The sequence below is a fragment of the Rhineura floridana genome, chromosome 6, assembly GCF_030035675.1.
Source record: "Rhineura floridana isolate rRhiFlo1 chromosome 6, rRhiFlo1.hap2, whole genome shotgun sequence".
NCBI lineage: Eukaryota > Metazoa > Chordata > Lepidosauria > Squamata > Rhineuridae > Rhineura > Rhineura floridana.
Window position 1 is genome coordinate 2,472,169 of NC_084485.1, and position 21,936 is coordinate 2,494,104.

Sequence of the window (21,936 nt, forward strand, 5' to 3'; positions counted from 1 at the left end):
CAGAGAGCGGGGGGGGGCAGCAAGGGACTGCGGGGTTCTTCTTCCTGGTAAGCAGGGCCCTCCTCTCAGCAGCCCCTCATTGCGCCCCAGGTAGGGTTGCCAGTATCCAGGTTTTGCCCAGAGATTCCAGATTTTGGGGGTCGTCTCTGGGTAGGTCACCTTAATCTCCAGACACTCAGCTTTAATTTTTTTAAAAAATTAAGTTTTTGGTGGTCTGGTTCACAAGATGTACACCAAAATGTCAGCTGCCCTCCCCCACAACTTCTGTTCAAACAGCTCAGGACAGGCTGCTCTAAGCCCACCCTTTCATGTTTGTAACCACTAAATAAAGTCAGGGTTGTGATTTGTTGACCTCCAGGCAGTGCTTAGACCCCATTGCAATGCCAGAAAATGGTTGTTTTTTCCTGCTTATCTAAAAAACTCATAAATTAAGAATATAGCGTTCAGTCTTTTTCTCCCTTGTGTGCAGGAGTCAAACAGGTTTAAATTTTCCTGGGCTGTTTATTTATTTATTATTTGATTTATATCCTGCCCTTCCTCCTGGCAGGAGATGTTGAAGAGGGCAGTGTTTTGAAAACCGTCCCAATATGAAGCTTTAATCCAATACTCACTATTCTGGGAGTAAAGCTGCAATGCGAATCCAACATACCCAGAGTAAACCCCACTGAATTCAATAGGACTTACTTTTGAGTAAACATAGTTAAGATTGTGCTGTAAATTAATGGGAACGTAGCAAAGAATTGTGTTCATGTTGTAAATCTTTCTCTCCCACTCCAATTCTATTTTTAAAGCAATTAGGCAGGTATCACTTAGGTAGCTAGGTATCACTGCTTTTATTATATAGGAAACAAATACTGATTTTATTTTATTTTTAAAGTTCTGCAATGACCAACTGGTTTTGACAATAAACTATTATACACGGTGTGTATATTTTTACATCTTCAGTGTGTGTGTACATATGCAGTGTTTCCAACAACCCTGTGAGGTAGGGTTGTCGACTGGAAATCAAGGCAGCTCACAATAAGAAATAAATCCCTTTAAAATCCAATAACAATAAAAACCAGTATAAGTTGCAGAACAGCTTGAAGTGGCATGATTCTGAATTTTGGGTTGCATGAATGAAGTTCCTTATCACTTGAGGTTGCAGTTCTTTGCACGCTCCCCTGTTTGAGTAAGCCCAATTGAACACATTGGGACTTGCTTCCCAGTAAACAAACATAGGATTGCACTATAAATATCTTTACAGGTTGTGTAAATAATAAACATCTTTGATAGTCATGCTTATATAAATATTTCTTTATACCGTGTCCCAATAAGTATTTGATTTCACACCATGGTTGTAGTTTATTATTTCCTCTACATCTTAAGTGTGCCCTTCTTCCTTGGGGTGTTCATGGTTCTCCTCTCTTGTTTTCGTCCTGAGGGGCAGATACAATACATTTAAAGCACATTCAACTTGCATTTAAAGCTCATGACTTCCCCTAAAGAATCCTGGAAAGTATAGTTTCCTCCTCACAGTTATAGTTCTCACCACCCTTAACAAACTACAGTTCCCATGATTCTGTGGTGGGATTTATGTGCTTTAAATGTTTGTTGAATGTGCTTTAAATGAATGGTGTGGATCTGCCCTAGGTATGATGTTCATTCATTAGTGAATTAAGAAGAACAATTTTCAAAAGATAGTTTTTTAAACACGGGAAGGGTTGTAGCTCAGTAGTAGGGCATATGCTTTGCATGCAAGGTCCAAAATTCAATCTCTGGAAGAGACTCTTGCCTGGAATCCTGGAGAGCCAATGCTAGTCCGTGTCATCAGTACTGAGCTAGATGGTACCAAATGGCTTGGCTCGGTATAAGGCAGATTCCTTTGTTCCTAAAAGTGGAAAGAGACCTAAGGACCACAGTCTGAAATTTATTTATGTGTTTTACATTTATATACTGCTTTATTGTAAAACACCTCAAAGAATTTAGAGAAGGAATTAAAACAATAAAATTATTGGCAAAAACATTTAAAGACAGGTATTTAAAAATACTCAAAATAATAAAACCAACAATGAGTTAAAAACAGATAAAAAACATAATAGCTTCTACATTTTTATATTTATTTTTATTACATTTATTTATTTATGTATTATATGCTTTTAACTTTGGTAGGTTTTTAATTGTATCTGTTTTTTATCTGGAAGCCGCTCTGAGTTCCAATTTGGAAAAACGGCGGGGTATAAATAAAGTTAATAATAATAATAATAATAATAATAATAATAATAATAATAATAATAATAATAATGATAATACATGCCTGGATAGGCTTGCATAAACAAAAATGTTTTTAGCTGGTGCTGAAAAGAGTACCATGAAGGCATCCGCCTAATGTCAAGCTCCAAAGCATAGGTGCTGCCACACTAATTTCTTACAAGAGCAGAACAAGTACTATGAGGCCCCTGTACATGGAAAGCACACCTTGAACTTGGCCTGGTAGCAAATCAGCAACCAGTGCAGATTTCAGCGCAGAGGTATTATGTGCTGATAGGGTGTCACTCATGTAAGCAATCATGCTACAGCATTCTGCACTAACTGCAGCCCCCGAGTCAGGTTGTTCTGCATGTGGATTTCTGCGACCTTGGCTGACTGGCTGCCAGGATGTTTTTAGTTTTAGTTTTTGGTTAGGAGCCCAGACTGGTTGTGGGATGCTGAGTTTTCTGCCTTACTCATAGAAATCTTGTTGTGGGGTTGATATGGTATTGCACTGAGGAAATCATCACTGTCTTTTGTCTTTCTATTTGCATTTCGTTTACCTTTATCCTCACTCCCTTTCATCGTTAGAAGCAACAACAGTGGTTCCATGCGCTCTGCTCAACCCCCTTAAACTCACTGATGATGCACCTTGTTGGTTGCATGACAGTTTGTTTCTTGCCCAATAGTGGTAAAAGAGAACACACATATTTGGAAGTGTGGCTGCAATTGTTTTTCCCAAGCTGCTGCCTGTGAAGGTAGACCAAACCATGTGTATTTTGTCTGTCAGTTATTACTTACTGGAATTGGATTGGCTGTCAAAGTGAGTTTATAGCAGTACACAGGGTAGACAGGAAAGGGTAGAGAATCTTCTTACTCTTACTCATTTCTCAGACCTCTTTCTGAAGTGAAGGGTCCAATCTGTAAAGAAGTTTGGAGCAGCCATGTTAAAATGTAGGGGCAGGGCACTCCAGGCAGTGGGTTGCCAACTCTGCTTGGATATGGATATCTTTGCAGAGGACTCCTAGTCAAGCTTTACCAAAAACACAATCCAAACCATAGCTACTCAGAAGTAAGACCTATTGAGTTCAATGGGGCTTAGTCTCTTAGTAAGTGTCTTTAGAATTGCAGCCTTCAGGGGCATTTTACTCCTGAGTGTTCCCATCTAACATCTCCACAACACTAGTCTCCTTTCTTCCTACAGTGGCCTTCTGGTGGCTGGCCTGGCCTGGGGGCACTTAAACCATTCTTTCCAGAAGCAAGTAGGCTAGATTAAATGTTGCCTACCCAGGCTTCTAGAGCTGGTATAGCACCGTGGGGAGGAGAGTCTGGCTGGGAGTCCAGAGTCTGTGAGTTCGATTCCCCGCTGATGTCTCCTGGGTGTCAAGGGCCAGCTAAAGATCTACCCCACAGCGAGTGGCTCAGAGGTTATGTGCTCTGCCACCTGTGCAGCCGTGGGCAAGCTGCATACTCCCAAGGAGCCCAGTGGCCCCCCACCTGGCAGTTGCAGACAAGGAAGGGTCTGGCTTGTGCAGCTGTGGCAAGCTGAGCAGGCCCTGGCCAGCTGGGGAGGACTAGCCTCAGAGGGAGGCAATGGTAAACCCCCTCTGAATACTGCTTACCATGAACACTCTATTCATAGGGTCGTCATCAGTCAGGATCAACTTGAAGGCAGTCCATTTCCATTTTTTTCCACCCAGGCTCCATCTTTTAGCTAGGATTTCTATCTTAATTTCCAATCAGGGAAATGTTTTTGTTTGAACTGAATGCTCCAAGCAACTGTGGCTGATGCGTAATGATATAATTAGGGCCTGCCCCTGAAATCTCAGGGTTTGGGATGCTTCTGACCTGGCAACCCTAACACCAGGAGAATCTGGAGCTATACCGTCCTCTGGGTTGCTTCATAAACTTTTCCTTCCACAAGGTTTGGCGTTTTACATGGTGGGAACAAAGGGCACCACTCCAGGCAAGCAATAAAAGAAGGTTGAATGAATGTTTCTGCTTGTGGCTTCACATTTGTTGGGCTTTGAGTTCTGAGGATTGACTCTTTCTCTCTTCTTAGACTGCAGTCCTATGCACACCTGCCAGGGAGTAAGCACCATTGAACTGAATGGGACTTACTCGGGAGTTATCTTTTCGGCGTCAGGTCAAGACTTTCCTCTTCTCACAGGCATTTTAGCATGTGTTTTTAAATTGTTTTAAATTTTTAAATTGTGTTTTAAATTGTTTTTAAAAGATGTGTTTTAAATTTGTATTTTTGTTTTAATGTTTTTAGTTACTGTAAACCGCCCAGAGAGCTTTGGCTAAGGGGTGGTATATAAATACAATAAATAAATAAATCAGTGAGTAAACATGCATAGGATTGCACTGTTAAATAGTTGCACTGATTGCACTCTCTATTTATTTATGCACAAGCCCTTATGTCTGCTTTATAAACATTAAGTGTCCCAAGAATATACTGATTTCCACAGCATAACTGTACGTGCCCATAGTCACAGCTGGTGCTTTATCTGGATACTCAGTAAAAGAACGGGAGATGATGCAATAATTATGTGCCATTTATCTCTTCTTTAGAGAGGAGATTTGTTGAGTTAATTTCATCCTGACTGGTTCGTCCTCGGCAACACCGAAATGACTGGAGCGCTGGCTGAGGGCTTCTGTCAAATATATATATATGTTTTTAATTTCAGGCCTATCTTTCAAGCAAACTCCCACAGAGATAACTGTGCATGCTCTGCTATTAATGATACAGGCGTTTGTTTGTTTCCTTAAGAAAAGAAGTACTAGACTGTGTTTTACAGGATTCCAGGCGATTAGCTTTTCTTCCCTAACTGTCTGTGTCAGCAGCAGTTGTTGCTTTCCACTACTTCAGATCTGGCTGCAAATGAAACACATTGATCACATCTCCATTTAATGGTGGGGTTTTGCTCCCTTTTCCTTGAGAGACAGGACTTTGTGCAGAACACTTTCTTCCAGGGGAGAACACGTAGGATGCTTCGGGTTGATCAGAAGGAAGGAAGGAAGGATGGATGGATTAGATGGACAGATGGATAGATAGTCCTAGACAGACAGACAGACAGATAGATAGATAGATATGCTTCAGGCACATCTTCAGCCAGGACCAATCTCATGTAGCCTCCAGCTCCCACAGACAACCCCCGTGCCTGATTTATACCAAGCCTACGTCTATCCTATGCAGCCCACCAGCCCCAAAGAGTTGAAGGGCTGTTTGTTCTTGATCAGCCTTTGGCTGGGACCTTTTGCATGAAAGGCAAATGCTGTGCCACTGAGTGATGGGCCTTCACCAACAACGGGAAGTTGTAGGCCAAATCATCTGGACGGCACCAGGTTGCAGGAGAGTGTTTTAGATAAACTCCTCCCCACGTTGAGGTGGATGCTAGCATTATTCCAGAGCCTGGTGAGATGTCTGACAGAAGATTTTGCACGATCTTGTGGGATTGGCTTGTTGATGAGGCCTGAGGACATGGACATGGTGCTTGCAGCATTTTGATGCACAACATGCCCTCTTGCTCCCTGCCCATCATGGCTACTTTGAGCTACCTGAGGGTGGCTGGCCAGGAAGTGGTTATTGTGTCTCTGCATGTGCATGTGTGGGTGCCTGGTGCCTTGAAGGAGAAGGTAGTGCAGGCACTCATAAACCCCCCCTGGGCCCTGAGGTAACTACTCCACAGTCAGCACAAAATACCCCTTTTGGGGGTACGGTGCTGGAGAAAGTACCGCTGCAACATCTGGAGGTCATTGCTTCCCAACCATTGCGCTAGAACGACAGAACACTTTAATCCACTTTAATTGTGCAAACCTCACTTTCTGGTACATGCTTGCGTCCCTCCTGTAAAGTACTGACAGTCTGGAGGTAACTGCTGTCCTGGGATAATTGTTGGTTCGGTTAGTTAGCCAATGCCTGGCCTTTAAGGGTGCTTCAGTGCTTTGGGCAGATGCACAGCAAAGGGAGATTTGCCAGGAACCCCAGGAAGATGCAGACCTTCACCATACGGAAACTCAGTGTTACCTGATGAGATGGATGGGCACTAGATCCAGGGCAAATGAAAGAAAGGACTTTGCAAAACTCATAATGAGTTTGTAGCATTTGTGGCCATAAGAAGGGGTGATGGTGATCAGCTTAGATGGCTTTTAAAAGGATCCAGTTCATGTAGGGATGGGTGTATGGATTGTTATTAGCTATTATGATGATGATTAATAATAATAATAAAATTTAAATTTCTATCATGCCCCTCTTCCCAGAAGGAGTCCAGGGTGCAAACAAATGATGAAACACTAAAACATATTTAAAACATCATTAAAAACATATTAAAAACAATTCCACCACAGATGCAGACTGGGATAAGGCCTCCACTTAAAAGGCTTGTTGAAAGAGGAAGGTCTTCAGCAGGCACCTAAAAGTCAACAGAGACAGCACCTGTTTAGTATTTAAGGGGATGGAACTCCAAAAGGTAGGCACCACAACAGACAAAGGGTAGGTGCTAAATGGAGCTGCCGTGTTGACAGGCAGGCTACCTCTTCCTGGGGAATACCAGCAGGCTATTGCCTTCAAGCCCTGTTTGTGTGCTTCTTAAAATGTAAATGTACTGCCTTCAAGTCGATTCCAACTTACGGCGACCCTATGAATAGGGTTTTCATGAGGCTGAGAGGCAGTGACTGGCCCAAGGTCACCCAGTGAGCTTCACAGCTGTGTGAGGATTCGAACCTAGGAACTTACCTTATGCCAAGTCAGAGCAATTGTCCCTCTGGCTCAATATTGTCTACATCAGGGCTGGGAGACCTTTTGGCCCTCCAGATGTTGCTGAACTACATCTCCTATCATCCCTCACCATGGCCATGGTGGCTGCTGGGGCAGATGGTAGCTAGGAGTCTAACAATATCTGGAGGGCCACAGGTTGCCAATCCCTGACGGTGACGAATTAAATTTCTATCCCACCCTTCCTCCCAGCAGCAGTCCAGGGCAGCAAACCAGGGACAAAACACTCAAAACATCTTAATAAGAAAACAACTTAAAAACATTTTTTTAAAAAAATACAGTAGCTGGCAACAGAGACTCTCTCCAGGTTTTTGGAAGGAGACTTTCCCCCCAGTTCTACCTGCAGATGCTGCTGGGGACTGAATCAGGGGCCTTCTGCATGTAGCTCAGGGGTAGCACACCTGCTTTGCATGCAGAACGTCTCATGTCCAATCCGCAGCAGCTTCTCCAGGTAGTGCTGAGAGATGTCCTGCCTGAAACCCTGGAGAGCCCCTGCCAGCCAGTGTGGACAATACTGAGCTAGATGGACCATTGGCTTGACTCAGTGTAAGGCAGCTTTCATTTTGGTCTCACACATCAGAGATGTTCTTATAACCTTATCAAGCGGTTATAGACCCAGTAACCTAGGAGATCAGGATAAACTGGAACCAGTTAGCAACGTGTCCTGTGCCCGAAAGAAGGAACATATTGTCCTTTAAAAATGATGAGATCCTAAGAAAGTTATCAAAGCTGAAAAGTGTTGGCATGCACAAGGATGTTTATTCTTTGAAAGAGCTCGTATGAAGAATGAGTCACATACTGGACGATCTATGGTTCAAATCTCATCTTGGCTATGAATTTGCCAGGCGGAATTTGCTACAAAACCTGTCTTTGTTATGATTATTGTAGTTATTAGGATTACTATAGAGCCCTTTGAAGCCACTCTTCAGTTAAACCCCCCCCAGAAGTAATCAGGGTTGCAATCCCTCCCAGAGGGGTGGTGTGTATGTGTGTGTCTTTACCCTGATGTTGACACACCCCAGACATATATTTTTAGGATGCACCCTACTTTGTGGTTTTAAGTTGTTTTTAATGCTGTATTTTAAGATTGTTGTAATCTGCCCTGGAACTGCTGGGTGAAGCACAGGTAGTAAATGTTAATAGTAATAATAAATTATATTCCAGCTCGATCACTGAGATCATCTGCAGGAGCAGCTCTGGTCATCCCACGAGCAGTTGAGGCTCCTTTAACATTGACATGAAATTGAGCCTTCAGTGTCACTGGCCCAGTTCTCTGGAATGCTCTGCCAACAGAGATTCAGCAGGTGCCCTCTGTTCAACTTTTAAGCGTCTGCTGACACCCTTTCTGCTCTGCCAGGCTTAGGCAGGCAATTAAGAACATAAGAAGAGCCTGCTGGATCAGGCCAGTGGCCCATCTAGTCCAGCATCCTGTTCTCACAGTGGCCAACCAGGTGCCTGGGGGAAGCCCGCAAGCAGGACCCGAGTGCAAGAACACTCTCTCCTCCTGAGGCTTCCGGCAACTGGTTTTCAGAAGCATGCTGCCTCTGACTAGGGTGGCACAGCACAGCCATCACAGCTAGTAGCCATTGATAACCCTGTCCTCCATGAATTTGTCTAATCTTCTTTTAAAGCCGTCCAAGCTGGTGGCCATTACTGCATCTTGTGGGAGCAAATTCCATAGTTTAACTATGCGCTGAGTAAAGAAGTACTTCCTTTTGTCTGTCCTGAATCTTCCAACATTCAGCTTCTTTGAATGTCCACGAGTTCTAGTATTATGAGAGAGGGAGAAGAACTTTTCTCTATCCACTTTCTCAATGCCATGCATAATTTTATACACTTCTATCCTGTCTTCTCTGACCCGCCTTTTCTCTAAACTAAAAAGCCCCAAATGCTGCAACCTTTCCTCGTAAGGGAGTCGCTCCATCCCCTTGATCATTCTGGTTGCCCTCTTCTGAACCTTTTCCAACTCTATAATATCCTTTTTGAGATGAGGCGACCAGAACTGTACACAGTATTCCAAATGCGGATGTCCCCCCCCCCCCAAACAGTGTGTTGTTGTTGTTATGTGCCTTCAAGTCAACTACGACTTATCGCGACCTAATGAATCAGCGACCTCCAAGATCATGTTATGAACCATCCTGTTCAGATCTTGTAAGTTCAGGTCTGTGGCTTCCTTTATGTCCCAACAGTTAACCTTTCTATTGTATTTTTAATATTTTTAAAAAAACATTCTATGGTTGTTGTTGTTTTAAACATGTTGTTAACCACTTTGATGTTTTTAATGAAATAGTGATATGCAAATATTTTTATAAATAAATAATGGAAATGGACTGCCTTCAAGTCGACCCTGACTTATGGCGACCTATGAATAGGGATTTCATGGTAAGCGGTATTCAGAGGGTGTTTCCCATTGCCTCCCTCTGAGGCTAGTCCTCCCCAGCTGGCTAGGGCCTGCAAGCCAGCCCCTACCTTGTCCGCAACTGCCAGCTGGGGGGCAACTGGCCTCCTTGGGACTATGCAGCTTGCCCACGGATGCACAGGTGGCAGGGCAGTAACCCCTGAGCGACTCCCTGTGGGGTGATCTTTAGCTGGCCCTTGACACCCAGGAGACTCAAGCGAGGATTTGAACTTACAGACTCTGGACTCCCAACCAGGCTCTCCTCCCCACTGTGCTATAAATAATAATAGTGTGTGTGTGTGTGTGTGTGTGTGAGAAGAACTTGAGAAGAGTCCTGCAGGCGGCAGCAGCAGCAGCATCTGAGTCAGGCCAAGGGGGGCCCATCTAGCTCAGCACCCACTGGCCAACCAGATGCCCCCCAGGGAAACCCGAGCCAAGGCTTTGTTTTGTGAAGTCACTCCTGAGACCGCCTTGGCCGGGTCTTGAGCAAGGAAGACGCTTTTTCCCAGCCTTGATTCTGCATCTGCAAAATGGGAACAATAACTACAAGGAGGCGCCGCCCCTTTCTTCCTCATCCCTTTACAAGCGCCCCGATTTCAAAGCGGGGCTGCCACGGAGACTGGATCAGAGGCACAGCCACATCCTCCCAGCCGGGACGTCCTCTGCACTCGTAGTACCATACTTACGGCCGGGCCCAGCTGGCGGTCCCGCGGAGCGGCCTTTACGGCGGCACGTGGGAGACGCGCGCTTTACGGCGGCGAGGCCCTAGGCTCCCTACTCTTCCCTTGCACGCTTTGCGGCAGCCCTCGCGACTCTTTTGCGACAGTCCGGAAGACGCGGGCAGAAGCCGCGTCGCTTGAGGAAGGGGCGCCGGCATGGACGTGGGGGAGCTGCTCAGCTATCAGGTGAGGCAGGTGGGCCTGGCGGTGGGAGAGGGAGAGCCCATCCTCCGATGCCAGCGCGGGGGCGTCGGCATGGGGGGGAAGGTTCCTGTGGAGTTTCCGTGGTTACTGGGTATATTTATAGTAGTTATTTATTTATGTAACATTAAAGTTGACAACGGGGACATTGAACTTGTCAAGGATTATCAATATCTTGGCACAGTCATTAACCAAAATGGAGACCATAGTCAAGAAATCAGAAGAAGGCTAGGACTGGGGAGGGCAGCTGTGAGAGAACTAGAAAAGGTCCTCAAATGCAAAGATGTATCACTGAACACTAAAGTCAGGATCATTCAGACCATGGTATTCACGATCTGTATGTATGGATGTGAAAGTTGGACAGTGAAAAAGGCAGATAAGAGAAAAATCAACTCATTTGAAATGTGGTGTTGGAGGAGAGCTTTGCGGATACCATGGACCATGAAAAAGACAAATAATTGGGTGTTAGAACAAATTAAACCAGAACTGTCACTACAAGCTAAAATGATGAAACTGAGATTATCATACTTTGGACACATCATGAGAAGACATGATTCATTAGAACAGACAATAATGCTGGGAAAAACAGAAGGGAGTAGAAAAAGAGGAAGGCCAAACAAGAGATGGATTGATTCCATAAAGGAAGCCACAAGCCTGAACGTCCAAGATCTGAACAGGGTGGTTCATGAGAGATACTCTTGGAGGTCGCTGATTCATAGGTCGCCATAAGTCGTAATCAACTTGAAGGCACATAACAACAACTGGAAGGAAGTACAGTAGTCTGTATGTAACTGTGAGCAAGGAAGGTACTCTGAAATGAACCTCTACATTTAACAACCGTAGCCTTAAGTCCAGGTTCTTATTTCTAAGAGTTCTCGGCCTGTAGACTCAACAACCTCCCAGAGGCACCTGGGTGGTCCCTGTTGGAAGCCAGATGCTGGACTAGGCAGACTTTTAGGCTCTGTTCATGTCCTTAAAAAGAGGTCCCCTGAGAAGAGTATTGTTATCCTGACCATCACAAGCTGAAGTTCTACTGACCTGAATTTATAAGATCTGAACAGGGTGGATTATAATAGATGCTATTGGAAGTCGCTGATTCATAGGGTCACTGTGAGTTGTCATCGACTTGAAGGCATACAGCAATAACAAATTTATTTATGTATTTGTTATATTTATATTCTGCTCTTCCTCCCAGTAGGAGCCCAGGGCAGCAAATAAAAACACTGAGAATACTCCAAAACACCTTAAAAGACTTTAAAATATATCAAAACAAAGCTTAGATATGGCAGGCAAGCACCTTTGCTCTTGCGTCTCTCTACCAGCAGAGAAAAGCATTTTTATTCACACAGGCATTTGCTAGCCATTAATGTTGGCTTAAGTGTCCTCTACTCTTTATTGATGTAGTTTGGTGCAATTTTATTTACTTTGTAAATGTACTTTGGTGCTTTTAAAGTGAAAAGAGGTATATTTTATTTATTTATTTATTTATTTAATTACATTTCTAGACCGCCCTATAGCAGAAAGCTCTCAGGGCGGTGTACAACAAATAAAATCACAATTAAAATATGAGCAAGTGTGAAAAATATAATACAATTATAAAAACATTAAACATGATAAAAATCCAAAATAGAATTGCCATTGAGTTTATAAATTAAAATCCATATTAGGTTTAAAATTAAATTTAAAATGTTTAAAAAGCCTGGGCGAAAAGGTAGGTTTTTACCTGGCGCCGAAAAGATAACAAAGAAGGCGCCAGGCGTATCTCGTCTGGGAGGGCATTCCATAGTTCGGGGGCCACCACCGAGAAGGCCCTAGATCTAGTTGTTGATCTCCGGGCCTCTTTATGAGTTGGGACCCGGAGAAGGGCCTTCGACGTCGAGCGTAGTGAACGGGTAGGTACATAGCGAGAGAGGCGTTCCACCAGGTATTGCGGTCCGATGCCGTTTAGGGCTTTATAGGTAAGAACCAACACTTTGAATCTGGCCCGGAAACATATCGGTAGCCAGTGCAGCTGCGCCAGGACAGGTGTTATATGGTCAAATTTCTTTGTCCCAGTGAGAACTCTGGCCGCAGCATTTTGCACTAGCTGAAGTTTCCGAACCGTCTTCACAGGTAGCCCCACGTAGAGTGCATTACAGTAGTCCAATCTAGAGGTTACCATAGCATGGATAACTGAGGCGAGATTCTCCCTGTCCAGATAGGGTTGCAGTTGGGCTACCAGCCGAAGCTGGTAGAATGCATTCCGTGCCACCGAGGCTACCTGAGCCTCAAGTGACAGGAGAGGATCTAATAAGACCCCCAAACTACGTACCTGCTCCTTTAGGGGGAGTGTAACCCCATCTAGGGCAGGTCGAACGTCAACCATCTGGGCAGAGGGCCCTCCCACCAACAGCATCTCAGTCTTGTTAGGATTGAGTTTCAGTTTATTAGCTCTCATCCAGCCCATTATCGCGGCCAGGCAGCGGTCTAGTACATCAACAGCCTCACCTGACGAAGATGAAAAGGAGTAGTAGAGCTGCGTATCATCAGCATATTGCTGGAAACGCACTCCAAAACTCCTGATGACCTCACCCAGCGGCTTCATATAGATATTGAAAAGCATGGGGGACAGAACTGAACCCTGCGGGACCCCATATTGGAGTACCCAGGGACTCGAGTAATGTTCCCCCAGCATCACCTTCTGGAGACGATTCCCGAGATAGGAGCAGAGCCACCGCCAAGCAGTGCCTCCCACTCCTAAATCCGTAAGTCGCTCCAGAAGGATACCATGGTCGATGGTATCAAACGCCGCTGAGAGATCAAGGAGAACTAACAGAGTTACACTCCCTCTGTCTTTCTCCCGACAGAGGTCATCATACAGGGCGACCAAGGCCGTTTCTGTACCAAACCCCGGCCGAAAGCCCGATTGAAATGGGTCCAGATATATATATGAATCTTTTAATAAGTAAGTAGTTAAACATTGGAGGTAAGAGAGTGGGCCTGTGGCTCAGTGGGTGGAAGGATGCTCCATCTCGTCTTTGTGACCCTGTTCTTCCTTCTCTCCCACCCACATCCGCTTTTCTCCACTTGGCTCTTTCCTCTCCAAGTTCCTTTTTTTTTTTACAATAATTTTTATTCAGATTTCCATAAAACAAACAAAACAAAATCATAAAACATTCAAAGACAAAAAAACAAAACAAAAATGATTAAACAAAAAAATAAAATGTTGACTTCCCATTTGTCGCAGATCAAATCAGTTATAGGTCTACAATATATAACAATCCTGTCTCTTAAATTATATTATAAAATCACTTTCCTCCAGTAGTTATCTTAATTAATCATCAAATCTCATAGCCATTACTTTATTCTTTCCACAAAAAGTCAAAGAGAGGTTTCAATTCTTTAAGAAATATATCTGTCAATTTTTCTCCAAATAAACATGTTGATTAATCCATCTCGTTAATAATAATAATAATCTTATTGTCATAACCATAGTCCAAATAAACATATCGATTAATCCATCTCATCAAATCTGTTAAGTCCAATAATTTCAATAGCCATTATTCCATTATCCATATTAATTCCATCTTCCATCTTCAGTAGTCCTGTTAAGTCCAGTAATTTCAGTGTCCAATCTTCCATTATCAGTATTCCATAATAATCTTGCTGTCATAGCCATAGTCATATAATAAGTCTGATGGGAATTTCCTCTATCCCAAATATTTTCTTGCCATCAATTCTGAATAAGTTGCTGAAATATTGTTGTAAAGTCATATCTCTGTTCTTCTTTTTTACAAAATGCACTGGCTCATCTCTTGAGAGTTTTTCCATTGTCACATGGCTGCAGTTAATTCCATAGATTTTCTCTATATCAAGCTCCATCACGTCATTCCAGTCCAGAAGATTATCCAAGCCATTGATAACTTTATCTCTAATATCTTCATTAATTTCTTCAGAGATAACGTTAAGTTCCAAACAGTAGATTTTATTTCTAATATCCATAAACTCCAGATCTTTTTCCAATTCCACATTTGTTCCAATCTCCAGGGCTTGTATCTTTCCTTTGTTTTTTCTTTTCTCATCTCTGATCTCATTCTCCTCTCTCACAGGATCCCCTATTTCTTTAAGATCCTGTGTCACTTTGCTCAGTTCAATTTTCAGCTCCTTACTGCCCTGTCGCAGGGTTTGTTTCGTTATCTCAATCTCATCCATTATTTTCTGAAACATAATTACTTCCAGATTCTCAGCCACTTTCTTGATTGCCATTTTTAAAACCACGAAAACAAAACAAAACAAAAATAAAGAAGAACCACTTCTTATTTCAGCAACAATTGGGTTAATATTCCAGGCTTGATGACATCACAGTATAAACAGAGCTGCCTGCCTTATCTCTCTATGTTCAAGAATACAAAACAAATTTAGTTCCCAGCATCAAAACAGTTAGTGGCGTCGTGAAGAAGCAGATTCGTCAAAATAAAATAGACCAAAAAGAGAATAGTCCCAGACAATATAATGTTCCAAAGTTCATATTTTTTATTTTTTTCTCCTCGGAATAGAAATCCCTCTTCTGTTTATATCTTTAGAATGCACTTCCAGGACAGCTTTTTGCAATAGAAACAGAGATAAGCTGTTAATTTCGTGAATAACAGAGAAGAGTTATAGCTCACCCAGAAGTTCTTTAAAGCTGATTCATTTGACAAATCTCTTTTTGCTGCAACAATTTAAACCAAGTAAAAAAAATAATAGAAAGAAGGGTGCTTGCCTGTTAGTACGTTTTCTCTTTGAAGAAAAGATAAACGTATTGCATTAATCAGACAGAGCTTGTTCGGAAGTCCGTCCGGCATTGCTGGCTGAACCTTTTCTCATAAATTAATGAAATCCAGTCCTCCCAACAAAAACAGGCTTTTGAGGTTGATCTCTATGTTTCTCCCTGCCCGGGAGAAATTTCATCAGTCAAAAAAAAAATGTTCTGACTGATTTATATCTGAATAAGCTTCTTGTGAGGCGGGAGTCCGTCTCAAAAGCAGGCACAAGCGAAGTCACCCTTCCCGGAAGTCCTTTCCTCTCCAAGTTCCTAATGCTGGGTCCCTGTCTGGGTGGGCAGCTCTTTTCTCACAGACGACCCTTGTCTGAAGAACCCACTGTGGGCCGAAGCCACAATTTTAATGTGTAGCGTTGTAGAGCAGCTGCGCTGGTAAAGATCTCTGTTGAACCTGAAATTTAGACACAAGTGGGGGAGTATTTGGGGGCAGAGTGGTTCAGCTCAATTAATTCCTGTTAGTATTATTTTCATTTATTTGTCACTTCCTACAAAATGTGTCTCAAAGCAGCTTACAGATCCATAAAGCACACAAAGCTTACGAACATTTAAAAACAAATATATCAGTGGAAAATAGAATAAAAAGACAGATTTTATTTAGAAAGCGTTTATCCAATCATACTGTAAAAAGGGCGAAGACTACCCCTCCCAACTAAAAGAAGAACACCACAAATAGGCCAAAATCATACCATAGTAAATGGAAATGGGCTGCCTTCCAGTCAATCCTGAGTTATGGCGACCCTACGAATAGGTTTTTCATGGCAAGTGGTATTCAGAGGGGGTTTCCCATTGCCTTCCTCTGAGGCTGAGAGGCAGTGACTGGCCCAAGGTCACCCAGTGCACTCATGGCGATGTGGGGATTCAAACCCTGGTCTCCCAGGTCCTAGTCCAGGACCTTAATTACTACACCACACTGGCTCTCCTATTAATCAATCAGAGGCCTAGGCTGATTGGAGGGGGCGCATGAAGAAGCACCTCTGATTACTATTGCAGGGTACAGATAGATTCGCATGGGGAGAGACAGTCCCTAAGGTATTGGGGCCCTGAGATATGGAACTTCATAGGCAGGGCTGTGGAGTCTACTGTCCGACTCCAACTCCTTCATAAATGGCAAATGTATATTAACTAGTAATAACAAATTTACTGTAGTAAAATGGTAGCACAAGGCATTTCATCACCACCACGTGAATCATCAGGCTAGACTGATAGAACATAAAATATATTTATTTGATTAAAATTTCTGAACAAGAAAACGTTCCTAAATTCCTATGAAATTTTTTATTTTGAAGCAGGAGTCGGAGTCAGTACATTTCTACCAACTCCGACTCCACCCAGAATTGCTTCCGACTCCACGACTCCGACTCCACAGCCCTGCTTATAGGTCAAAAATAGCACTTTGAATTGAGCCCAGAAACTTAAATCAGCTGCTGCCAATGCAGTGGGGCCATAATTGGTGTTCGATGTTCAGACCTCTTGGACCCAGACAACAATCTGGCTTCTGAATTCTGCACTAGCGGCAGTTTCCAAACTGTCTTCCACAGCCACCCTATGTATAAAGGGTTGCAGTAATACAGAAGCTAGGCTGTCCCTCTCCAGACAGGGTTGCAGCTGAGACACCAGCCGGGGCTGATGGAAGGCACCCTGCGTCACAGAGGTCACTGATGCCACCAGCAATAACGGCGGATCCAAAAGTACTACAGGCTAGACCTGCTCCTTCAGGGACAGTGCAGCCCTTTCTGGAAGAGCTTGCATCCCACTTGCCTGGTCAAGAGAATTTCACACGAACAGTGCCTCAGTCTTACCTGGATTGAGCTCATTTATTGGCTCCCCTCCAGTCCATTACCAAAGTAAGACACTGATCTAGCACATCTACTGCCATACCTGCAGCTACTTTCCTCTTTCAACAAGCCTTTTAAGTTGAGACCTATCCCAGTCTGCGTCTGTGTTAGAATTGCTTTTAATATGCTTTCTTTAATATTTTAACCCTTTTTTAAAAAAAGATGTTTTTAAAGCTTTTAAAAAAAATGTTTTTAACGTTGCTTTGTTTTAATGTATTTTAAGTTCTTTTTATGATGTTTTAAAGTGTTTTTAGCTTTTCTATTTGCCGCCCTGGGCTCCTGTTGGGAGGAAGGGTGGGATATAAATAAAATAATAAATAAATAAACAAATAAATAAAATAAAGCAGAGATACAGGTGCATGTCCCCCGCATATTGATGGCATTGCACTTCGTATCTCCAGATGACCCCACTCAGCATTTTCATATAGATGTTAAACAGCACGGGGGAGTAAGATCAACTCCTCTGGAACCCCACATTGGAGACTGCATGGGGCCAAGCAGCATCCCTCCCCCCACAAAAAAACCACTGCTCTTTGGAAACAGCCATCCAAGTAGGACTGGAACCACCACAAGGCAGTGGCTGCCCCCCCCCAACTCAGACAGCCAAGTCGATCCAAGGTTCCCAAGGCACCTTATATAAAAGAATAAGGCATAAAATCCAACTCAACTTTTCTAAACGAGCAGTTTAAAATTCAGAGCTGCTCTCCTAAAACCCCTCTTTGCTACAGCGCACAGGCCTGGCATTTCTGCTCTACTAATCTGAGCAACCCAGAAAATGGTGTCTGATCCCAGATGTCATTCTGCAGAGGCTGTTGGGTGTGCTGCACTGTCCTATGTGACCTGCAAGGGACTCTCTGTGTTAGAACTCTTAGATCACATGCTGTTTTACAGGTGCTTGGGAAAATGTTGCTGCCCCTTTATTGTGCAGCCTTGAGCAATCAAATCCCCTCAGACCTCAATTTATACAATGGGAATATTACGTCTTTCTCTTTGTGAGGTTGAACCGCTTAAGAGTATATAATTCCTCCCTTCTACATGGTTATATTAAGGATGGGGAACATGAGGCCCTCCAACTGACTTTAGATTCTAATTTCCATCAGTCCCAGCCAGCATGGCCAGCAGTCTAGGATGATGGGAGCTGCAATAAGCAAACAAGAAGAGCCTGCTGGATTAGGCCAGTGGCTCTTCTAGTCCAGCATCCTGTTTGCACAGTGACCAGCCAGTTGCCCATCATGGAAAGCACGCAAGCAGGACCTGAGAGCAAGAGCAGTCTCCCCTCCTGCCATTTCCAGGAACTGGAATTTGGAAGCATACTGCTTCCGACCATGGCAGTATGCCCAGCAACATCTGGAGGGCCTCAGGTTCCCAAAATTATATCTGCTTTACTTCTCTTTTGTCTTCTATCACCCTTGACAAGATGGTTGTGAAACTTAAATCTGTATCTTCAATACATTCTAATGAGCCTACTTCATGTGATGAATGGAATTTATTTCCAAGCCACCTGTCTGGCTGTTAGAAAATGTGAGAAATGTTATTAAAAATGTGCTACTCCTGTGATATTCCGTTGAAATATGGCTTTTTAATTTGAGAACTCTCGGATGCATGCCATCCAGACCCAGTGATTTGCCAGTTTTTATTTTGTCTGTTAAGCCTAGACCTTCATCTTTCATCACCATTATTTGCCTCAGTTCCTCAGAGTCCCTTCCTGCAAAAGTTACATCAGGTTCAAGGATCTGCCCTACATCTTCTACTCTGAAGGCAGATACAAAAAAATCAGCTTCTCTGCAATCTCCATATCCTGCTTTAGCACACCTTTGACTTCCTTGTCATCCAGGGGTCTAATTGCCTCCCTAGATGGTCTCCTGCTTTGAATGTAATTATTTTTTTTTATTGTTGGTTCTTATGTCTTTAGCAATGTGCTCCTCAAATTCCTTTTTAGTGTATCTTATTGTCTTCTTGCATTTCTTTTGCTAGAGTTTGTGTTCCTTTTTTATTTTCTTCATTCGGACAAGACTTCCATTTTCTGAAGGCATCCTTCTTGCCTCTAATAGCTTCTTTGACACTCCGCTTTTACCATGCTGGCTTCCTTTTGGCCCTGGTGGTACCTTTCCTTATCTGCGGTATAAGTTGAGCTTCTAATATTGTGTTTTCAAACAACTCCCAAGCATTTTGGAGTGATTTGACCCTCTGGACTGTGTTTTTCAATTTTCTTTTTACCAGTCCCTTCTTGTTTGTGAAGTTTCCTCTTTTGAAGTCAAAGGTGATTGTGTTGGATTTCCTAGGCAATTGGCCATTTACATGCATGCTTAATTGTATAGCACTATGATCATTGTTCCCGGATGGTTCAACAACACTAACATCTCGCACAAGGTCCTGGGTCCAGGATTAAGTCCAGGGTCACCGCCCCTGTGTTTGGTTCTGTGACCAACTGTTCTAGGGCACACAATCATTTAGGGTATCTAGACCTTTTGCCTCTTTGTCATGATTGGAACACATATGTAGCCAGTCTATGTCAGGGTAGTTGAAGTCACCCATTGCTGCATTTCCTAGTTTCGATGCTTCTTCGATTTCATTTCTCATCTCTAGATCCCCCTGAGCATTTTGATCAGGGGGATGTTGGAACTCCACTGTACTAAGTTACTCTTGGGGTGCAGTATCACCACCCGTGATGATCCTGCGGAGGAGTCTGCCTCTTCAGGGGCTTTTATCCTGCTGGATTCAGTGTCTTCTTTTACATGTAAAGCAATGCCACCTCCAATACGTCCTTTCCTGATGTTTTTATAACAGTGTTCTGATCTATTTATTCACACAGGGCCTGGAGTTTCATGCTCGAACAAGCCTATTCTTCATCTGGCAGTTCAGTGGGAAGCCAAAAGCAGTTAAAGCATTAGCCAGAGTCATTACAGGGGGACATTCTCATTTAAGGGAGGTTCAGCTAGATTGATTTCCACAGAGTCTGGCAGTTGGGAATGTGTTTGGGGAAGCTTCCGTTTGTAACCGTGATGTTTCCTGGGCTCCAGTCACACCTGGGAAAATGCTTATCTTCACTGCTCTGATAGAGGCTGAGAGTAGTTGGGTGTATTTTAAATTCCAAGAGTACAGTAGGGCCCCGCTTTTCAGTGGCCTGCTTTTCAGCATTCCGCTAATAAGGCGGTTTTCAGTTAGAGTAAGGCCCTACTCATACGGTGCTTGTTCTGCTTTTACGGTGTTTTTCGGCATGACGCGCTCAGCAGCTGAGCGTGGGGTGCCATTTTATTGACGGAGTTCCTCTTTTTGGCAATTTTCGCTCTTTAGCAGGGGGCTGGAACGTAACCCTTCATATGAGTGGGGTCCTATTGCTGAAATGGTCACCATCTGGGATAACAATGTGTGATTTCTTTTGCACGGTCTTGGGAAGCTGTACCTTCTTTTGTTTTAGAAAAGCCTTCACCAACCTGATGCCCTCCAGAGGTTTTGGACCACAATTCCCATCAGCCCCAGCCAGATGGGAGCTGTAGTCCAAAACATCTGGAGGGCACCAGGTTCTCAAAGGATGCTTTAGAATATTCTTTTCGTCTTGTGCGTAATCCTAACCTCTAGAAGCTGCAAGCCAGTTGCCTAGTTCCTACATGAAACTGCCTCTGGCGACTTTGTTTCTGTGCATGTTTTAGGCTTCCTGGAAACGTTGCTGAAGTGTCTTTCTCTTGCTGATCTTTGTAGCAACCCTTTCCTCTCTCTCTGCAGCATTTGGATCTTCAGAGATGGTTGATGTTTTTCCCTCTCCCTCCATCACTTCCCTCCCTCTCTGCCCCTCCTCCCCATCTCATGTACATTTTGCACTTGATACAAACTCTTCATCTTGCCTCTAATCCCAAGTGAAAACATTCATTTTTCTCCTGTCTTTATTTCTTCAGTTTCCATGGGTTTTGCTATTATTTATTACCCTCTTATTTAATTCTAAGTATTTTTGATGCAATTTGCATGTGGCATGGAAAACATTAGAAAATGTAATGCTGTGCTGTATTTCATCGAGCTTGCTTGTTTCAACAGCTCGTCTGGAAAAGAAGATTGATTTTGCTCATATTTTTCCCTCCTGGTTTTAGAAATGAAAGCTCCCGCAGTGAAAAGAGAGGGGCCTGCATCTATTCAGGCATATTTCAAATCCCTGCAACATCTCTCTCTCTCTCCCCACGCCTCCGGGCCTTCTTCCCAATTCTCAGAGAGGTGAGACTGGGGAAAATAAACATTTATTTATTTTTTTGTCCGTCCTCAAAGCATAGCTTGGCTGTTACTTGAAGGCAAAGTTGCCCATTTTCCTCTCCTGTCTACTTCTGAGGGCCTCAGGCTTTGACCTGTGTTGCGCTTTGGTGGTCCATCTGCAGCTTTCAGTGAAATAGCCCCATCGCATCAGAAGCTTGTCACTCATACTCTGGGGAGCATTTGCCTTCCCTGTTGTGTGAGGCTTGCTTTCCTTGCCTGTCATCTGGTGGAATCGCTTCTGGGGATCAGATTCCTGTTATGCACCTACTTGGTGCTTCTGCCGTGCAGGACCTGTTGGGAATACAGTGGGTGAGTCTGTGAGTGGCTGTTGCTGGGAGGCTTCATGGCTCTCTTGTTCCTGCCAGACTTCTAGTTACTTAATGATTCCGGTAAACTGTAAGTCCAAACTTGAAGCATCCTCTGGAAGGTCTAAGGTTTGGAATCTTCCACTTCCTATAAGATCAGTGATTATTTATGTAGTGGATTTATAAACTACTTCCCAACAAATGTTTCAGAAGTGGTGTACAACAGAAAATAGGTGCTGTTGTGGACATGCCATTTGGATGCTCTTGCTTCTCCTGGCTTGTATCGGATGGTAAAGCCTCCAAGTGTGTTGTGTCATTTTCCATGTGTTACCGGTTTGTACCAAGCGCAGATGCCGCACGGCCTCCATTGATTTTGTTCAGCCTTGTGTTCAGCTCCTTTCCCTCCGGTGCCGTTGAAACAGTTCTAAAAAA

At 43.5% G+C, this 21,936-nt stretch overlaps 1 protein-coding gene across 1 annotated transcript in view; it reads left to right on the forward strand.

Moving 5' to 3' along the window:
- The first annotated feature begins 10,182 nt into the window (after positions 1-10,182).
- CTNNBL1 (catenin beta like 1) overlaps positions 10,183-21,936 on the forward strand; it is a 139,699-nt gene continuing 127,945 nt past the window's right edge. The window contains exon 1 of the mRNA XM_061630757.1: positions 10,183-10,309. Coding sequence (XP_061486741.1) covers positions 10,280-10,309 — 30 coding nt within the window. The 5' untranslated portion in view covers positions 10,183-10,279. The remainder of the gene's footprint in view (positions 10,310-21,936) is intronic.